Raw genomic sequence first — 21,713 nt, forward strand, 5'->3', positions numbered from 1 at the left:
CCAGCATGTCGTTTAGGTGCCAGTTGCGCATATTTCCTCCGGCCGTTTTGCACGGTGTGGCAGCTTGCCCAGCCAACTGAGGACTTCCAAACTTGCATGCAAACACACACACACGCAAACTTGACTCAGCAGCAGTAGGCCACAGAGGGTTTGGCACCAACGATCGCTACCGACCCCTAACTGGCCTTGTTCAGCAGAGCCGCTGCTATCGAAACATCAGTACGCTTTGGATGTTATTTGTTTTCAATCACGATTGTGTTTCTCCACATAATTCACTAATATGCATAAACACGAGCCTGGTCCAGACTCGGCCACCTTCCAAACCCAAAGACCAGCACAGCAGGAAAGGGGCTTGTGTTTGGATTCTCTGGGCTGCATGGAAGTGAACGAACACGGGTGTCATTTGGACATGTTCACGTGCGCGTTTCTTTTATAGTTGTGGAATTTGGGGGTATAATCTACAAGTTATAGCAGTGTCATGTTTAGACAACTACAACAGAAGTCAATTTCAGTCCGGTGTAAACAAACCACCATAACCCTGAAACAAACGAGAAAGAATTTGATTGTTAACATAAATTGACAGGATGATAACATTAAGTGCCTTGAAAAGGAGTTTTGTTTCCAATGCTCTGTTAGAAGAGCCCTTGCAGCAGTACTATGCTTTAATGTACAACCAAACTCTGAAGGGAAAAATAAAGAAAACTTCTCCAGGATGTAGGATCAACCAATCAGCTCGCTTGACACGCAGGTCCGCACTACGCATTGCTGGGATTTGGGAGATGTGCTGATCGGCCTTACCCATAACACCCTTTCCTGCATATGTTCGCAAAAACATTTACCTGTATCTTCGAAGAAGCATAATTCCAGCTTAAGAGGCTGATCTGAGGTGGATAATGGGTTATGGGGACTGATGGGTCATTTGAGGGGTTCTGAAGTTCTGTGAGTTGCTTCATACATACTGATTCACACTGGAGTGCGTGTTTAAGTGTGTGATACTCCTGTGTGTCCTGTCGAATTGGTCTAGTGCGTTACAACTTAATTTGAAAATAGGTTTTTGCCATACCCAATATAGAAAAAATGTTCAGGATGTGTTTTCAGTGGGTTCACTGGGTACCTCAGAATTTCCGTTCCAACTAAAGTAAAATACTCCTATTTCTGTTGGAGTCTCTGTTGGATGTGGTAGGTCCAATATTAGGTAATCCATGTATCCTCCCCATTACTGGTGAAAGGCTTACTTTCACTGGATCATGCAGATTATCATTTAAATTCTTGCTTTAGTGCCTAATGACCACGTCTCGGCTTAGACACAGGTAGCGTAACAAAACTGGGCAAAAAACGTATCCAGGCCTTTAAAAGTAGAATATAATGTTTTCGGGGACACTAGTGTGCATGTAAACTCTACGCTGTTTGTTTGTGCGTAACTAAAAGCGCTATATAAATTCAATTTATTATTATTATTATTATTACATGCAAGTGATTGTGAGAGAGAGAGAGAGAGAGAGAGAGAGAGAGAGAGAGAAAATGCATTCTGGTCAGCCTTGTCCTTCATATTAAAAGGTGCCCTGCCACACGTATTTCATTACTTTGTGGTAATGTCTGAAGTTCTACCAGTGTTTCCCACAGCACTTTCCAGTTTAGGCGGCCCGCCTTAACAACACGCGCCTGCCGCCTTAACTAAGTCTTAAAAAATTTTATATATATATATATATATATATATATATATATATATATATATCTCCGCTGTGTTACTCTGTCCTGTAATGTACAAGTCGCATCAACACAGTCACAGGAAACCACTCCAGTTTTCTCTCTCTGCTCCTCCAGGTATGAACCTGTTTTTGTTTGTTCCTTTATAGTTTTACTTAGTTTCCACTCATTTACACCCATACAGATTCACTCATCCATGCACTTTACATACACCTTACATTATGACATTCTCACACCTCATTCCCTTTTTCTTTGTTTAAAGTTAATAGTTTTGATTTACAATAAAGTATCTTTTTGATTGGCCTATACTTGTTGTTGGTGTCCCCTCAAGATGCCACCAATCACAACGGAAAGAGCATTTGCTGCGTGTGAGAGTAACTGTCGTTTATTCACATTTAAAGGGATAAATCGCCATTTCACCGTCGCGTGCGCGTCAGGGTTTGTCAACAAATGTGCGGGCAGCTGGGGTATGCCCGGGCAGAGACGGGTTGATGGACTTACCATATGTAATATGTGAGAGCATATGTATCTCTGTCCTGTTCTTCACATCACTGAGGCTTTCTTCTCTTGTTTCAACGAAGTGAATACATGACGTGACTGGAACTAAAATTTTGTTCCCCTCCCTCCCACTCCCTAACTAGCTGATGTGTGGTGAGCGTTCTGGCGTCGTAAGGCGGGTGGGTGCTACACATTAGTGGTGTTAGAGAGCAGTCCCCACCCCACCTCCCCCCTAAAAGCGCTTTGAGTGTCTATGATAAAGCGCTATATAAATGTAATAAAATAAATAAATAAACTATCCATCACCTCTCGCGCGTGGATTCTCAACATCCCGGCTGTTGCCCGGTCTTTGAGACACATAAAGCTGTTGTCTGTTTTTTTCAATCACAACACAGGGTTAGTTAGCGTAGTTAACACTACACACAGTGAAATGACGTGTCCATTTTTTATTTCACACATACTATCTGCTTAGAGTGAGTGAATAAATGAACTGAGCTATTATGACAGAGCTGTTTGTTTTGGAGAAGAGTTGTCAGGCAAAGTGGAAGAGAGTGTGATAATGGGAGCCATGCGAGTAAAACTGTTATAGCACTTTTTTTATTTTGGTCTAAATTTCTCTGCTTATTTCTTTTCAGTGGCTAGAGCTGACAGAGGAGGTAGCAGTTCAGACATAACACGAACACATATGGACCTAACATATTTCAAAAAAATGCAAGTAAAAATGGTTTTGTATGGCAGGGCACCTTTAACAAATAAACTAACAAAGTGTAATTGCATTTACTACTATTATTTGCGCTTTATTCATTTCTTCAGCAAACAGGATTGTCTTTCAAAAAGAAACACTAGATGTGGAGTTACAAGGTTTTCACCTGACAAAAACAACATGCCTGCCTGACCCACTTTCCCGTCTGGCATTTAGAGTATTGTGGTTTTCTCATGCCCCACTGTAGTGCAGTAGTCTGTGGTCGTGTCAGCTGTATAGATGGCAGTTACGGACTGTTGATGAGGTCTAACAGTCACTGACACCCTCTCATGTCTGATGCTGCTACTGAGATGTGTGTCATTGTTGTCATATGGATGAGAGAGAATGAAAGAAAGAAAGTAGTAAGAGAAGAGTGAAACTATCCATTTGTTTTTCCATTTTACCTTCTCTCCGGAGGCTCCGGTGAGGACAAAGGTGGAAAAAACAGGGAGGGAGTATTTGGTGTTAGCTGGCCAGCACTCAATTGTGGCCCCCATGGGAAGGCAGAAGAGAGGGACAGACTCTGGTAGTGGGAATGACTCATAGTCCTCCTCTGGATATCTGCTGAATAAACCTGGAACAGGAAGAGAACTCAGTTTAGAGGGCTGCAAAGTGCACCCTTCCCCTGTGATTACCAATCAACAGCTGATTTAAATGCAAAACTGCCTTTCCACAAAGCTCAAAATCAAACCAAACCAGTTCAGTTCAGAAAGAGACTGTACTTTATTGAGTCAGTGTCTCGCTAGACATGCCTGGCTTTGTAATAAGCAATCAGTGCTTGGTAATAATCAGGCATTTGGGTCATTAGTCACTGTCTGTGAACACAAACAAGAAACAATGATGTAGTGATTTTCAGTTTCTGCACCTTCTTAACTTTTTGTGCTTCATCCAACTTTGGCTCAAGGACTCTACAAGCGTTATTAACAGGCACAAACTGTGGAGAACTGGTAAATAACTCAATGCCTCCCTTCAAACATCATCAAAGGTTTGTTCATTAAATGTTAAAAAAATTGTAAATGCACAATCACACGTGCACATTCACATTCTTGGGGGGAATGTTAAACTGGTGTACAGTTTTATATACATTTCTTACGTCTCTGTATCATTAAACACTAACATAATCTGACACAATTATTCATCATGAAAACGCCTGCAAGTGCACAGCTGAAGAAGTAATGCACAGACTCTATAGATGAGGAAAACTGTCATTTTGACTTCAGTGAGAAACGATGATAAGCAGTTGTGCTAGGTACAGTAACAAGTTACATAGTGGTGATGGAAACCTTGTGAAAAGAGTACACAACACAGGCAATACATAGAAAAGTATACTCAGTAAGGTTTTGACCAACAGTTATCAACAGCACCAGCGAGTTTAGCACCCTTTAAAGGAATAGTTTGACTGCTTATTGGCTTTCTTGCAGAGGGTATAGGTATAGGTAGTATAGGTAGGGTCGGAAGCTTGGGGACACAAGGCCAGTTGGTGAAATGCTGCAGCTGGTGAGCTAACCATTAACTGGACAGCCAGCCCGGCCGGGTTACTGCTGGTCAGACACAACAGCTCCGGAGCTTCTCTCTCCAGGGCTTCTACAGGTTTCACCAAGTCAAATTTAAGACTTTTGAAGACCTTTTTAAGACCGTAATGAATGAAATGTACCCTACAGTATATCACAACATCAAAAACAAAGTCAGATGTCAGAGTCCGAAAAACATTATCTGGAACAATGCCCAGATTTCCACATTTGCATTATAGGACTGGTGTCTAGATTGGCTGCAATATAAGTTGCATGTTGATCTCATTTTTAGTCGTAATACAGTGAATTATATTTGGAGCTTGTTAAAGGTCACCCAGAAAACTCATAATAGTAGCATAGCGTAACAGTCTGCTGCAAACCATTGCTCTTTTGAGAAACATGTTTTAGTCGGGTTGAATAAAAGTGCGTGGTGCAACACGGCTAATAAGCTAAGATAGCTTGATCTATTTTGGACTCCCCAGCTCTTTTTAAAAAAGGTATTCAGAGTTCACCAAAGTTTAAATCTACGTGGAACATTTGCGCAGATTCATTTCGCCTCCTTGAGCTCTGAATATTTACTCTATATGGCCCAAACACACTTATTATTTTGGAAAGTAGTTTGTGTCAACCTGATGAATGGGAGTCCAATATTCACTATCATTTTAACTCTGGTTTGATCTCCACCAACTCCTAAGAAAAACATCTGTAATCAGCTGCCTGAGGCTGGTGGAAATGGAGATGATAAGAGCACCGAGACTGAACTAAAACTGTGCTGTAACTGCAAAACAATAAGCTAAAAAGGGTTAATAAACTCCATAGAGCTGCAAAGTCGGTGATAATTCTCACTGAATGGAATGTGCAAGTGACTCCATTCATATAACATACTGTAGTCGTTTGATTTTACAATAAGTTCATATACAAATAAATTGATCAATGCAACTTTGAGAATTAACATAGTATCAATTCAGGAGGTTCCTGACAGTTCTTCTCACTAAATATTAGACTACTATAATGTACACGCTGACGTGGCAACATCTGGAGCAGAGGGCCCAGACCGGAGAGGATGGAAGAGCTTCGTCGATGGCCTATGTTCCTATGGGAATCTAAAGGCCTAAGTCAAGTCATAATGTACACACTGGGGAAGGTCTTGTATACACTCTACAGCTAAATGTACACATTTACAATATTTTGTTTTATTATATTTAGTTTATTTGAATAGGGACAGATGCTACAACATAGTAGCCTGACAAGCCAGACCCACGTCAAGATGTTGGGTTTGGGAACTCACCATTGGCAGGGCTCAATCCGAGGGGCGGGATAAACTGTTGTCTTTCAAATTCCCTCTGCACGCAATAGGATAGCGCTACAACCAGGCAGAGCAACAAAGAAGGTAGCGGAACTAGTTGACAGATTAAACTTTTGCCGTATTTTTTAAGAATGACTTCAGTGCTGTTCTTTGTTCTTTTCTCAAAGAAAAGCTTAACTCCAAGTCTTCCAGAGTCGCGGCCAAAGCCGATTCGAAAGACAGCAGCAGCAGCCATAAGTCCGCCCACCGATTCTGTACATGATGTGATTGGCCCGGCCAGAGTTTGGCTTTTCAAGCTTCCAAGCCAACGGAGAGTTGCTAGACCCCCTGGCTGCAAATTACATTTGCTGCCGCTAGGGTGCGTCTAGATTTCTAGGCTAATGATATAGACATTTGTGCAACAAATCTCCAATGTACAGCATCACAGCATTTATAGCTACTGCTAATTTCCAATGCCTGTCCACCAACAAAATAAACTTAGTTTGTTCAGTTCTGGATCAAACTGTCACATTAGTCTATAAATAAAGTCAGATATTGCAGAACATGTTTGTTTCCAAATATCAAAGCATGAAGCATGCTGGATTTTTCCTGGCCTGAAATGTGGAAAATAAAAACTTCTGTGAGCTGACTTATCCAAAAAGCTAGTGAGAAACAGATAGCATCGCACCATTCACAGTCTGCTGCACATTTTACAAGATATGTACAACAAAACATCAGCCAGCCAATCTGAAGCTGAGCCAATCACAACCACACAGAGCCAACAGTGTTATCAGAAAATGACATTCTGTCATCGGTTTTAGGAACTGAAACCACAAAGATTTAATGTAAAATAAGCCTCATATTACCAGTAAATATATGGCAACCATTTAACCCTTTAAGGGGGAAGGATATTGGCGTACAGAGGCTTATCTCAGCTCCAATTCTGAGGCATCAACATGCTTCAACAAGCCTGAACTTGCAAGCACAGCTGTAGCAGAATGTCCTCGTGCAGCCAGTTTACGCTGCAGCAGACCCTCCTCTCTACAGACCTTTCTATAACAACACATAGGGAAACAGGCAATATGTTCATTGCAATAAATATTTTTTACTACAAAATGAACTTACTTTTTAGTACAACTTGTCCAATTTCGTATTCATACAACAAGTAACTTTCCAAATACATCTACAATCATTCTCTGACTAGTTTGTTTTTCTCACAAAAGTAGAATAAATGATTAGGTGAAGAACTGAGGGGGGAGAGAAAGTATTGGTTATCTGAAATATATACCGGGATCAGGAGGTACACATCAGTATTTGGATCTGTGTGCACTGGTAGTTATGGGATTAGGAAGACTTACCTGCTTTGTAGGCTATGGTGTTGGTTTTGGCCACAGACTTCTTATAACACAGGTAGACCGAGGAGCCCCACTGAAAACAAGAGCACAACGGGAAAACTTAGCATTTAAAAAAATGAAATGATAACCCGATTTGATGAAAGTCCGCACGATGTCTCTGGGAACCAAAGCTCCTCCGCCACAATCTACTGGAAGCTAGGTTTATGGTCACCGCGGTGTTCCTGGCGCGAGCCATGAAATTCCGTCACCACGTCTCTCGTTTCCAGCGCGTGGTCGCGCACCTCTGAATTTTTGTAACTCGCCGCGCACTGCGTTTTCAGTTCAAAATTGTTTGCTGGGAAGACTGGCCAAGCAGGCTGCATGTACAAACATCTGTATGATTCTTCATGCACAGACCACAGGGGGTCAAATGGCCTTAAATATGTGGTCAGAGAGATACACCACACTGGGAAAAGAAGAAGCATTTTGCTGAAGAGTGTGGAAAAACATGAGAGATCGTTTTGTCAAAGCTAAAAAGCGGCCCTTATAGAAAGAGTATTCTTAACAATGTTAGAGGCAGAAAGTAATTTTGATTTGGAGATAAACAACGTAAGGTTAATACCGCCAAACATGAATGTAATGTTTGGCGGTACGTCAGTGTTTAACATGAATGTGTTTACTACTGTTGCCAGGCAGCCTGCTTTCCTTTACTTCCGCTCTCTTGCTTATTCACAGATTATCTTGTTCCATTAACCGTCTATGGTTCGTACGCTCCCTGGTGTTTCGGATAATGCTGCAACGAACAATACGTTGACCATAAACGTCTCCGAGCAAGCATGCACGTAGCGGGGGCTCACGCCACGGTGTCACGCGCCACGGTGTCACGCGCCAGTATAACCAAGCCTTGAGAGTGAGTGAGTGAGTGAGTGAGTGAGTGAGTGAGTGAGTGAGTGAGTGAGTGAGTGAGTGAGGGAGTGAGTGAGTGAGTGAGTGAGTGAGTGAGTGAGTAAGTAAATGAGAGGTTAATTGCAAGCCCTTTGTCCACTAAGGCAGAAAAGCACTGTATAAGTGCAGCCTATAATCATTCATCATTTGGCCTCAATTAAAATGTCCCCATAAAGCCAGTCAGTGTAATTATCGATAAAGTAGAAACTACTGTACAAAGATGTATTACCCCTCCAACAGTTTAGACCTACACATCCCAACCAAAAGTCCAACTACACTCAGACATGTGCATCTAGTAACTAAACCATTAGCATGCAGAGAGAGAAGTGATAATGCGTCGGATAAACACGTCTTGTTTGTGACAATTAGTCACTGTAAGGGAAAGATGATGGCGACTCAAATTTGCAATAAATCTATAACAACCCGGGGCTAGAGATGAAGTATGCACCCAGAGCTGTGCTGAAATATTAAAATGATCCTCACAGCTCCTAAATTAGTCAGATTGAAAAATTAGGGTAGCTAAATCCCAATTTTATTGGAGGAGCCACAACTTCTCCTGCATGCATCACAAGTCTCTGTAGATTTAATGTACATATATACAGACTCACTAATCAATTCCTGTTTTAAGACAAATGCAGCCACACACAGTTTCTCAAGGGGGGAGGGGGGGTTATATGAAATGCCAAATGCAGAGCACGCTTTGTCCCCAATCCAGTCTCCCCCCCTGTGTGTGTGTGTGTGTGTGTGTGTGTGTGTGTGTGTGTGTGTGTGTGTGTGTGTGTGTGTGTGTGTGTGTGTGTGTGTGTGTGTGTGTGTGTGTGTGTGAGATTAAGAGAATGACGGGATGATGGGCAACGGATGGAAAGAAATATTTTCAGCACAAATACTTAGTGAGGATTAAACCAAACACGAGAGCAGACGCCATAAAACTCGAGGGACTTCCCTCATCGAAAAGAAAGTGGAACCGTATCAACACACATGGCATTTAAAAAACTTCCTGAGGCAATGCACGGTGGTTTTAGACAATTTTCCATAATTGGATGCACTAGCCAGTTCGTGCGAGTCATCTAGGGGTCGAAATCTCTCTCCTTACAACATAAAAACCACAATTAACTGGAAAAAAGAAGTATCAGGTGGGATGCAGTCTATTTTTTTCATTTCCCTGTCCTTCTCTGTCCACAGAGAATCTCTGCTCTACATTTTTCCAACATAACTCATCATTTCAAATCTTTAACTGAAGAAAGTATTTTTTTGTGTTTGTCAGGCTTACTCATAGTCATCGCCATGAAGCTCAATGTCATCTTGTATTTGCTGACTGTATTTCTGAAGCTCATATCACCAATTTAATTCTCTCTCCTTTAAAACGTGTGGAGAAGGATTTGAGAAAAGGGAGGCATCGGCGGTATACTGTAGAGTTGAGGATTCCAGACGTCTGGCTAAAAAAGTATCTTGACATTTTGAATTTCAGACAAGGCTCTGACAGGATGAGCAATGAAGTCTGCAGAAATCAAAATGTCATGGTGTAACATATGTTAATACCTTGTTATGATGAAGAACATTCCAGGAGTTATTCTGTAATGAAGAACATGACATTTTTGGGGTGCCCACTTACCCTCGACCTGCACCCTCTACCGAAGTTATCTACAGAGACTTGGCTTGGGAACCCGAGGGTGGCCGGTTCCAAGTCCTGCACGGACCACAGTATGGAGTGTGGACTGCCAGCTGGAGAGGTGCCAGTTCACTTTCTGGGCACTGCCGAGGTGCCCTTGAGCAAGGCAATAAATCCCAACTGCTTGGAGTGCCGTCTAAGTGGCACCCCTTCGCTCTGACATCTCTCCACCAGTGTTTCCTCTATGTTGATTTTACCGCGGCGGCCCGCCACGGGTAAAATTTCTGCCGCCACATTATCAGAAATAAGGCAGACGCACAACAGGGTTTCCGCTATGTACACGTAGCAGCGGCGCACCGCATCTGCCGAGCCGTCTGCTCTACTGAACTCAAGCGAACGGTCATCCGCTCTCTCTCCCCTTTAGGGTGAGTAACTGGAACAGTGACAGGACGTCATCACTCGCGAAGCCATGGCAACCAAATAAACAACAGGGCGAGTACACTTGTCACTCAATCTTAGGCAAACAGCGACGAAAGCCGCGACATGTAATCCGCACTCACGCGGGTCCCGTGAAATATGACAGCTACAGTTTATTGGAAAATAGCATTGTGGACACTGAATTTGATGAATTTACCGTTTATCAGACCTCAGATGAGACAAGAAGCTAACGTTAGCAAACGCTGTGGTCCCTCTGCCTTTGACTCCCGCTGCAGGAGACGCTGTATTCCTCCGACACGCTGTATTAACGTTACTGTTTTAAAACCGTTTTCCAGGTTAGTGGCGGTGCATACCGTTAAAAACCAACACGAAAAACGTAGCTAGTAATGTTCACTCAGCGTTTTGATTTGTTGTTAAACTGTGTGTAAAATAAGCGGTGACGTTAAATCACCGGTTTCAGGTAACGGCACCGTACGGTACCATCTATTTGCTGGATGGTTTCAAGGTAACGGTCGGTAGCTAACATTAGCAGATAAGCCCGTTGACAGCGACGTTATTTTTCATATTTTGGCACAATGTTTCGGACCGTAGTAGTGGTCATAGTGACTGAAAGTGTGATGTGAGATGCTAAAAAGAAACTACACGCTGTTTTCAGGTAACGTTACTTTTTGGCGTTCAGACGTCCGACGTCCGTCCCCCCCGCAGCAGCTGAAAAAAAATTCTAGAGGAAACACTGGACTCCACTAATGCATGTGTATAGGTTGTGTGTGTATTTCAGGCCTAAGTGTGTAATGAACTACAACAACAGAATGTAAAAATTGAATTTCCACAATGAGGGATTAATAAAGTGCTTCTTCTTAACAACTGAATGAATTCCATGTATCCATCCTGTTGCTCTGGGAAATTGGTCTCTCGTTTTTGCAAATGGGCACTCCAGAAAGAAGCCCTTGCTTTTTGACCCTGAGGCACGGATACCAAAATGTGAAGTTTACTGTTGATGGATCAAAACTCCATTGCAGACGCTAGAAATACCTGGACTTGACTAAGAAACACCTCGCCAAATGAAATGTAAAAAGTACATTGTGAAAAGCAGCATGTTAACAATGATTAGGCGTTCCCTGTCCACCAGTGTCTCTCTCACCATGCTGCTGTTGAGATTCTTCTCCACCTTGCAGAAGGTGTGCGGGGGAGTCTCGCCCTTGCTCGGGATGATGATGCAGATGTCCGTGACGGCGAGGGCAGTGTGCGGCTGGCTCTCGGGCGCCCGTCGGTAGGTGACGTAGATGCGCTGGGAGGAATTGCCGCTGATGTTGGCTGGGCGACCGGAGGGTGTGGTCTGGATGAGGTGACAGCCCTGCTTCAGCCGCTCCTTCCACTCATACAGCACGCTGTGGGAGGAGGCACAACACAGCAATTAGCCAAACAAAACTCCACATCAGCGTGTAGTTATTAGTGTGATTACCGCCTGGAATTAATCAACACAATATGCAATCGTGATCTCATTGGGCCAATTAGGTGGAGCTTCCCGTTTAAATCTAGCATTGGGCATTCATCCCAGTTTTCAGTGGCTGACAGAATGGAGATGATTAGGCTTAATGTCTGCTTTGCACATCATGAACTGCAAAGCAGAATTAATGCGATTCATGAAAAAACAACATATATATGAGCTTATGAAGTGACAGGCAGAGGGCACAGATATCTCCCTAACTTCCAGCTCAGGGTCACTTTTAAACTCAATAACTTTGGCCACACTTACAGGAGTCTACACCGCAACAACAACAACAACAACAACAACAACAACAACATACACTATGAGGTAAAAGAGCCATCAAGTTTTTGACACACAAGTGAAGATTGAAGTGAAAGTTACAAGTAATTTAAAACTGCAAATTCTCTGGTTTCACTTACAGTAAGTCATCAGGCATTTTAGTTTCTTCGTAACTCGTGATTATACTAGCTGGTGAAAGAATGACAGTTTGGCATCTATGTTGCATGCAAATGCCATATTCAGTGTCCGGTAACAGAAACACGGCAGCTCACATAAACAGAGGAAACTACGAGCCAAGTGAGGAGCTCCAGCTGCTTTCAAACACAAACTGATAGGAGTAATCACAGGGTAAAATATTACACATTCACTTTTTTATTTAGTTTCCAGTGCAGCAACGTACAAAGCTGTCGACCCATCCAGGACAGGTTGTATGAAAGGAACAAACAGAAAACAGTGTATGCCACACAAGTCAAACCAACAACAGCAAAAGAAAGACCAAAATACTCAAAGTAATCCCTCCCAAATCACTGGCAGTAAGCAAATGTCAGTATCCGCCTATCACAATGACACTGTAATTCCATTAAACTGTGCTTGATTAATAAGTGTTTATAAAGCCTGGAATGAGTTCAAAAAAGGTCCCCGTGCTTTCCGTCATATTACACATTCTATATCTTTTGTATGTGGGCTTTGCTGTGGAAAGTGACAGACATACAGTTTGGTGGGTGCATACTGTACTTGTAGGACCCTGTAATTAGAAGAAAACAAATGTAATAGGGTTATTCTATACACTAATTAATCACTTTCCCCTGCTTATATACAGTATTGACCATGCTTTAAAGTGGAGCACACTTTGACCTACATGTACTTTTGCTATTGTTGCAAATTTAATTTAAGTATAATAGAGTATTGTGCTGAGGTATTTTTATTTAATTTTTTTTAATTATATTTAACCAGGATGATCTCTTGAGATTAAAATTCTCCATAAAATTGCTTTATCACCTATTAAGATTTTTGTTATGACAATTTATTTAAATTTTTACCCTAAAATCACATCAAATGTGGTCTTTGTTGCATCCGTCAGTTGTCATGCAGTATATGCATATAGGAGTACATTGTCAGTCAAAACTTATTAACCCAGTACAGCATTGTAATAAGGCACCAGGGGACACTCACACAAACCACTTAGCGGACAAGTACTCAGAGGTATAGACTAACAGAAGCAGTAAACTAAAAAAAATACTCTTTGTGCTTCCATTATGCACTTATCCTCCATTAATGTTTCAAGTGGATCTCAACAGGCATTTTGTGGCACTTTCTAAAAGCTGAAAAGAGAACAGAATTTAAAGTGGTCAACTTGGGGATTTTATTTTTTTTATTTTGTCGTTATTTTATTTCTGGTTCTCATCCTAGCCATCAGACCGGTGCAGCCGACAGCATTCCTTCATCGACCGAGCCACCAATTCTTTGGAAGCCTCGGTTGCTACAAGCATGCACGGAAGCTCAACGCATTGTTCGTTGCATTACTCTCCAAAACACCAGGGGGCATACAAACAAAATAATCTGTGAATAAACAAAAAGTAGAGAGCGGAAGAAAAGGAAAGCAGGCTGCCATGATAAACACCGACGTGCCGCCAAACATTACATTTATCTGCTCTAATTATGAACGGGACTATCGTTTAACTCCAAGTTGAAATGACTGGCTGCTTCTCGATGTTATGAACACTCTTCTTTTTTTTTTTTTCTTTGACAAAGCAATCTCATGGTTTTCCACACCCTCCAGGAAAATGCTTCTTCTTTTCCCAGTGTGGTGTATCTCTTCGACCACATATTTAAGGTCATTTGACTCCCTGTGGTCTGTATGTGAAGAATCATACAGATGTTTGTTGTCTTCCTAGCCGACCATCTTGACATTGAAAGCGCAGCGCACGGCGAGTTACATTATGGCTCATGCACCTTGCGCCAGCAACACTGCAGCGACCATAAACCTAGCTTTAAACTGGTCCTTGTGTTTGGTAAATTAGACCTTTAACCCTTGTGTTGTCTGCCCGTCGACCATGCAACTTTTTGTTTTTCTGGATCAAAATTTTAACCTTTTTTTTCTCTCAACGCTTTGGTCGTCTTTTTCGACACTTTTGTCACTTTCCCACCATTGTTTTTGTCACTTTTTTCAAAGTTTTTGTCACTCTTCTCAAAGTGTTTCTTTTTTGCTGCACCTTTTGACATTTGTATTTTTCCCTCCCAAGTTTTTGATGCTTTTTCCGACATTTTTGTCACTTTTTTCAAAGTTCTTTTAACATTTTCTTTTTCAAATGCTATAAAATTAAATAAAACTTGCAAAGAGCATTGTAGGGAGCCATCCACGTTGACCCGAGGACAACAGGAGGGTTAATGCCTGTCTAAACGGGTAGAGTTGTGTGAGGAGGTCAAGAGGTTGAGGAGTTTTGTGCAGTATTTTTTTTTTTAGGCTGAGGCGGCACACCTCTGTTCAAAAATAACTAAATAAAACATTAAAAGACTTACGAAATGAAACATTAACCTTCAGGGGTAAAGAACAGAAGTGCTATTTTGCACAATAAAATGAGTGTCGCTATTGTTAAGGCTGTCAGATACTCACTTAAGTAATCACAAGACCGAATGTGTCAGCGTTTGGGTGGATTACTGCCTCTGCTTAATGTCAATGATCCTCATATTTCCTTCTAGTCCTCAATACTGAACAAAGCTAAATTGATATTAATATGACTGGTCACAGATAACACTAGTGATTCCCTCTGCCGTCTGAGCAAGAAGTCACTGTCACATATGTAATATGTATACATCAATATGTAAAAACGCACGTAAATGATGGCAGTTAATCTGATCTCACTCACACACACACACACACACACACACACACACACACACACACACACACACACACACACACACACACACACACACACCCTCTACCTCAGCTTCCCATTAGTCCTACTAGTGTCTGGGAAGTGCAGCCCCTCTGGGCTATCAGCACACAAAAGCTGCTGATACTGTCTGAGCAGAGCCACTGTGTCAGTGCCTGATAAGCACTGCACACTGTAGTGTCAGAGGCCGGTGTGAGCCTCCTTAGCATCGTCACCACCTGCCTCCTGCCAGCCAGAAGTGTGAGAGGACTGAACAAATGGTATTGAATTCCCCCAGTTCAAAAGATGTTGCTGAGGTGGACACCTGTAACAGCGCTTCATACCATTCCACTTTTTGTTGCAAAATTACAATGGGGAACGGCTGCCAGGCAGACAGAAAGTGGCTGCTGTGGAAAACTGCTGCACAGGGAGAACAGAGCACTTTAGCTTTTCAGAACCAAAATGATATGGACCAGTTTTTAGCCACAATCTGAACTTTATCACTCACAATACTAAGGAACTGCAGGGCAGAGTCTCATGGTACAAAGCTGAGAGTTCTAGAAACAACAGCAGCCACAATGTTTGCTGAGAGCAGCAGCTGATCGTTTCTAGGAATGAGACAAGTAATGGACACAGCAACACATTAGGGTTATGCATGTATGCAATACATAAACACCATGGCCGGGTGTGTGTGTGTTAGGTAAGCTCAGACTCTGTGCACTTAATTACAGTGATTTATTTCAGTTGCCCAGAAAATTCTGTGACACCGGACACAAAATCAATTTAAAGCAATCTTCTGAAATTTCGGCAATATAAAATGTGAATCAGCGTTCTACAGCAGATGAAGCAGAAACAGACAATACAACGTGAAGATGCATTTTAAAATGTGTGTCCTTTATCACATCTCTGTTTCAGTATACCAAATGTTCTGCCTCACTCAAAGCTTAAAAGGTCCCACGGCATGAAAATTTCACTTGATGAGGTTGTTTAACATTAATATTCGTTCCCCCAGCCTGCCTATGGTCCCCCAGTGGCTAGAAATGGTGACAGGTGTAAACCGAGCCCTGGGTATCCTGCTCTGCCTTTGAGAAAATGAAAGCTCAGATGGGCTGATCTGGAATCTTCTCCTTATGTCGTCATAAGGGGAAAGGTTACCTCCCCTTTCTCTGCTTTGCCCGCCGCCCACAGCTGCCCAGAGAATTTGGCCCGCCCATGAGGAAATAGAGCTACAACCGTGGCCGCAAGCTGGTCAAGGCCACTCGCCCACCCTCCACCTTGTCACCCCTCTCTCCTCCTCAATAGCATTTAAAGCTACAGACCCAGAAATGGCACATCCTAAGGAAAGCTCATTGTGGGACTGGCTCCAGTGGCTGTAATTTTGCACCAAGGCTGAATTTTGGGAAAGAGACTTCAGATACAGTATTAGACCACTAAGGCCTATATAAAAGCATCCAAAAAGCAGCATGTCATAGGACCTTTAAAAACTATTCTGCCTTTTTTTGGAAGTTTCTTTATTATATGTATATACCATCATCACTGTCAGCAAAATATCCCGGCGTACCCTGTGATTATAGAGATGAAGAGCTGCATTTGTAATTATTAGGACAAATTGATTCTTCAATCTGGATTTTGTGGTCACAATGCAATAGCAATGCAAAACAGACAGCCTGTCCACAGTTGATTTGATACAGAAACTCACACTTTCTGTAGAATGTACACAGATTGTAATTAAGAGTTTTGTTTTCCCTAAAGCACTATCAAATTCTGGTCATTCACGGAATGACGGTTGTTTGAATAGAATTTATTCTTCACAATTTGGCTACATAGCTTTAGTTTAAGCCAATAAGAGCTATAACTGAGCAGGACTGTTGTTCAGTGACATTGTTGAGATTTGCATCATACTGCAGGAAGTCTTTTTATAGAGCTTTTAAAATGATTTTGCTGTGGTTAAATAAATACATGTTATTACCCATACTAGCAGCATGGCTCTAGGGATGACAAGGACGCATTGCCATGACATTTTGTACGGACATTCATGATGCCCAGAGGGTGAGGCCTACTGACTTTGGTGATCTCCTGATGTATACTCCTGCACACCATCGTGAGGTTCACACTTTTGGTTTTTACTGAAATTGAAACTATTGGATGGATTTCCTTGAAATTTGGTACACACATTTTTCCTCAGGATGAATTATTAAAACTTTGGTGATTTCTTAAAGGTCCAGTGTGCAACGTGTTTAGTTGTTCATTATCAAAATCTGTGTTGCCTGTTCAACAACTTGTCCTTTTTCATGAATATTTACCACCACCATCAATTCCAAGTATTCCTTTTGGCTTGAAATGTTACATTTGCATTCGCATGAACTGGGGTAGACGCTCCATATTCATTCTCCAGCTTGAAATACGTTAGCCGGTAAGGGACATACAGGACATACTGCTCCGCCTTTCGCGTTTTCGCTGTCACATGATAAACTCACAGGTGCTTCTAACGCTGCTAATGGGTATCATAGCTTCCCGGCCCCGGCAAGTTTGAAGAAGGAAACCTTGAGGACCGCACGTATTCAAAATCCAAATGTCAGGAACAGGAGTCTTCTTCTTCTTCGCCCAGAAAAAGGATATTGAAAAGAGCAAGAGACCTGCTTTTTGAAGCATGAAGGCTACCGTAGCTGTAATACGTACTTTGAACTGCGCGGCGCGAGAGAGTTGATTGCGATATATGATCTCAACGCTAGATGGGAGAAATTCCTACACATTGGACCTTTAAAGGAACACGCCGACTTATTGGGAATTTAGCTTATTCACCGTAACCCCCAGAGTAAGACAAGTCGATACATACCCTGCTCATCTCGGTGTGTGCTGTAACGCTGTCTGACGGCTCCAGCATTAGCTTGGCTTAGCACAGATCCTGCAGGTAACTGGTTCCAACTAGCCTACTGCTCCGAATTGTGACAAAAGTGACAAAATAACGCCAAAATGTTCCTGTTTACATGTTGTGATTTGTAGAGTCACAGCATGTACAAAAAACAACATAACATGAGACACAGCCATCTTCTAACCGTAAACAAACCGGGAACTATATTCTCAGACAGGCTTGCTGCGAGCATATCACTCCGCCCAAGTACTATATTCTTCCGCCTGAGAATATAGTTCCTGGTTTGTTTACAGTTAGAAGATGGCTGTGTCTCATGTTACGTAGTTTTTTGTACAGCGCTGTGACTCTACAAATCAAATAAATAGAAACATGTTAGCGTAATACCTATCACTGTCCAGGTATTGATTCAACTAACGCATTCACCTGATCTGTCGATGGCGGGCTAATGCCGCTGGAGCCGATTCCACGGCTGCTGCACGGAATAGAAGGTATGTATGAACTTGTCTAACTTTCTGGGGGTTACGTGAATAATGCTACTCAGCTATCATAATCAAAATTTTTATTTTTATTTATTTTTAGTTTATGGTTTACCAAATACCCCCAAAACTAATGACATTCCAAAGCCTTAGCTGTAATTTGTGCTTAATTAGCAAATAACTCAGATGGTGAACATGGTGAACATTTTACCTGCTAAACATCAGTATGTTAGCAACGTCATTGTGAGCATATATTGTCAGCATCTGGCTCAAAGCATCACTGTGTGGCTGTAAACTCCGTTGGTCCTTACCCCAGGTCAGTGAGTGGCGGCTTGTCTCGACCTCTCCTGTAGCACAGGAAGATCTGGGGTGCCATGAGGCCGCCATTGTTAAGATCAGCTGAATGGCCTGTTGGCGTTTCCTCTACGCAGGTGAACCCTGGCGGCACCTCCTCGCCCGTCGAGCGGATCACTACCGCCACATCCGTGATGGGCGCCTTCGGCTTGGCCGTCTTGTGGCAGACGTCGTCAAAGTGGATCTCCTGGTCCAACGGCTTGGAACAGTCTGTCAGACCGGCCACCACAAAGTAGTCGGCTACACGAGGGCCTTTGTCCTCCATCATCTCCCATCCCCGCCGGCTGCCTGCACGGTGACAGAGGAAGAGAGACAAAGAGACAAAGAGACATAGAAAGGGAGAGAGGGAGAGGAAGAGAGGGGAGATTGATTTTCAATGCGGTAGCAGGTACAGACGGTTCTTGCGTCCTTGCTATGGCAGTAAAATAGACTGACAGTTATAAATCTTACTAAGGGGAGGGGTCAGAAGAAGGGCAAAAGAAAAGAGAGGGTACAATGACAGCCATTTTCAGTATAGGCAGATAGCTGCCGGTCTTTGACCAGATTGACTTGCTAAAGGTCCAGCTTTCACAAAACCCATTGCTCTGAACAGGACAGATCATTTGTTGGTGTTGAGGGTTTTGAACCTCTCACTAATTCTAAAAACAGCACAGTTAAAGCCTGACTGGCTACACAGGCCTGAGGGAGCATTTTAAAAAGGGAGCAGTGAGGTGTTTCTTCACACTTGACATTCTGCCTCAATTACAGGCCGGTCCCACATAAAAAAAATAAAAACTTGCTTATTAGAAGCTTTGTGATATCATGGAGCCTATAAAGCAGGTTGATAAAAGCCAAACAGTAGTTTCCTTAATCTCTCCTAAGAAGGGCATGTCCTGACTGCACAACACCAGCTTCACTTTCTGAAGAAGCACAGGCTTAAGTAATACTTTTTTTTATTTTTTTTTAATCATTTTTCAATGATAAGGTTGAATAAAATCTGCACCTAATCAAAAGCTACTTTGAGTGAATAGATGTTTTTCTGGCAAATTATGCTCATATGTTAGGGGAAAATAAGCCTGACATATTGACATACAGCTGTGATCATTTCAGTCGGGCAACAGTTCATACGATGAATCGCCAAACAACAGTGTGCCTTTTCTGTTTCAGAAACAGAGGGAGACTCAACAAACATTTACCACGTTTACCACCTTGTGAGGAGAGCTTGTAAAGTCCAGTGATTGATCCAGCTTGCTGTGTCATGATCACATTGCCATTTCAAGAAAAGTCAGGACCGCTAAAGGTAAAAGTCTCAGGCAAAACTACTAAAAAGTTTGGGGCAAAGACACAACTGAGAACAGAATTAATGGTGTGAGGAGAAACTATGAGATATCTATAAAGAGCAGCCACTGGAGGCTTTGCTTCTGAATTTGTGTTGCTGCCTCTTTTTAAAAGGGCACTTGTTTGCCTCCTTGATTTGATTTTTAAGGGGATTTGGTTCCATTGTAAGGCAATTTGAAGTATAAATAGTTGAAATACATTTGCATTACGAACTGATTTGTACCACTTATGTCAAGTTATAATATTATGTCACATAAATAGAGTCGCACCAGACTAGGCATGGGCCGGTTACCGGTTTCAAGGTATACTGCAGTTTGAAAAAGTCACGGTTTCACCATTTTCTGTCATACCATTCCTAAGGTAGGAGCTGTTTTTTTTATGAGTCTTTTTTATGAGTCTTAAAGGATAGAAAGTGCAATTTAGAAATCCCTCTCCCACTGTCAGTGTGTTTAAAAATAAAACACAAAGTTCATTTATAGCTATAATTGCAATGCCGTAATAACGTGAAATTTCTGCTGAAGGTTTTCATACCGTCAGAATCTCATACGAGCCCATGCCTACACCAGACTTTTGTATTGCTTCGGCCAGCATGTTCACTTTCTTACTGATCAAAGAAATGCTACATTTTCCTCTCCAAGAACACAAATATGAAAAATAAATCAGTTCCCAAGATCACTTACTGTGACCCACAAGGATGCATATGTATAAATAACAACTCAAAGAAAAACTGTGAACAGGAATGGTTCTCCTTTGCCATTTTCTACCCGATTATTTTCAGTGCACAAACATTATTGCCTTGTGCCCAAACGCCCAAAAGAGAAATTACGTAATATTCTTCTCATCTTGAAAAAACAGGTCTACACTTTGCATAAAAGGAACACAGAAATATTGTGAGCCAGTTTTGTTTTACAGTGGACTCTCTTTCTTAGGCAGCCTCTGGGTGTGGTGGTGTAAAGTATTAGTCGGCCTCAGTGACCAGATTCATCCCTCAACGTCTTGACACTCGAGCCTCCGGGACACGAGTTTGTCTCTGTGGGTTAAAATGAAACTTTACCCCTGCCAGTGCTCTCGCTCTTCTCCTGCTCAGTCGTGCAAAAACACAAGAACACATTGGGTTCATGACAGCTGAAATCAGGAAGTGTGGGAAATGTGTACCTGCACAGCAAGTATGCAGATTGGATGGAAGAAACAGGACACGATTCAAAACATGTCTTTAAGTTTTCATACAAAACAGAATAGTGCACAGATGGCTGTTTTATATCTTTAAAAAGATTCCCAAGTTGGTGACCAGTGTTGTGTAACGTAACTACTTTTGCGCTACTACTGAAAATTTGGTAACGAAACGTAGTTCCTTTTTCAATTCGGCACGACGTTACTTTTCCCAGGGACAGATTTGACAGCGACACTGCCCTCTCAGCTGTGCGCTCACAAGCTCCACACGGTACGTGACAGAGGCTGGTAGCAGAGCAATCACGGCAAGCGAGAAGCAGCCAATGCTAACTTTTGAGAGCGTTTTAAAGGGATACGTACGGTGGCCGGGAAGTGCAATGCAACATTACAAAGAATGAAACACTTTTACATTTTGGAAAACAAAATAACATTTTGGAAAACAAAATAACATTTTAGAAAACAAATTTACATTTTAGAAAACAAATTTACATTTTGGAAAACAAATTTACATTTTGGAAAACAAAATAACATTTTCGAAAACAAATTTACATTTTGGAAAACAAAATAACATTTTAGAAAACAAATTTACATTTTGGAAAACAAAATAACATTTTCGAAAACAAATTTACATTTTAGAAAACAAATTTACATTTTGGAAAACAAAATAACATTTTAGAAAACAAATTTACATTTTCGAAAACAAATTAACAAGATGCAAAACACTTTTACCAGTCCCGAAACAAATTTACAAATGACAGATTCTTCACGGAAAGGGAATGTACCACATACCGGAAGTGATGAGGTTTTGTAT

General features: G+C 41.9%; 1 protein-coding gene across 1 annotated transcript in view; it reads right to left on the reverse strand.

Moving 5' to 3' along the window:
* Window positions 1-21,713, reverse strand: part of LOC120556511 (C-myc promoter-binding protein-like) — a 90,821-nt gene that overhangs the window by 50,551 nt on the left and 18,557 nt on the right. The window contains exons 2-5 of the mRNA XM_039796155.1: window positions 18,373-18,703; window positions 11,211-11,457; window positions 7,102-7,171; window positions 3,352-3,521 (exon numbers count right to left, since the gene is read on the reverse strand). Coding sequence (XP_039652089.1) covers window positions 3,352-3,521; window positions 7,102-7,171; window positions 11,211-11,457; window positions 18,373-18,683 — 798 coding nt within the window. The 5' untranslated portion in view covers window positions 18,684-18,703. The remainder of the gene's footprint in view (window positions 1-3,351; window positions 3,522-7,101; window positions 7,172-11,210; window positions 11,458-18,372; window positions 18,704-21,713) is intronic.

This window comes from Perca fluviatilis, chromosome 3, assembly GCF_010015445.1.
Source record: "Perca fluviatilis chromosome 3, GENO_Pfluv_1.0, whole genome shotgun sequence".
NCBI classification, from domain to species: Eukaryota; Metazoa; Chordata; class Actinopteri; order Perciformes; family Percidae; genus Perca; species Perca fluviatilis.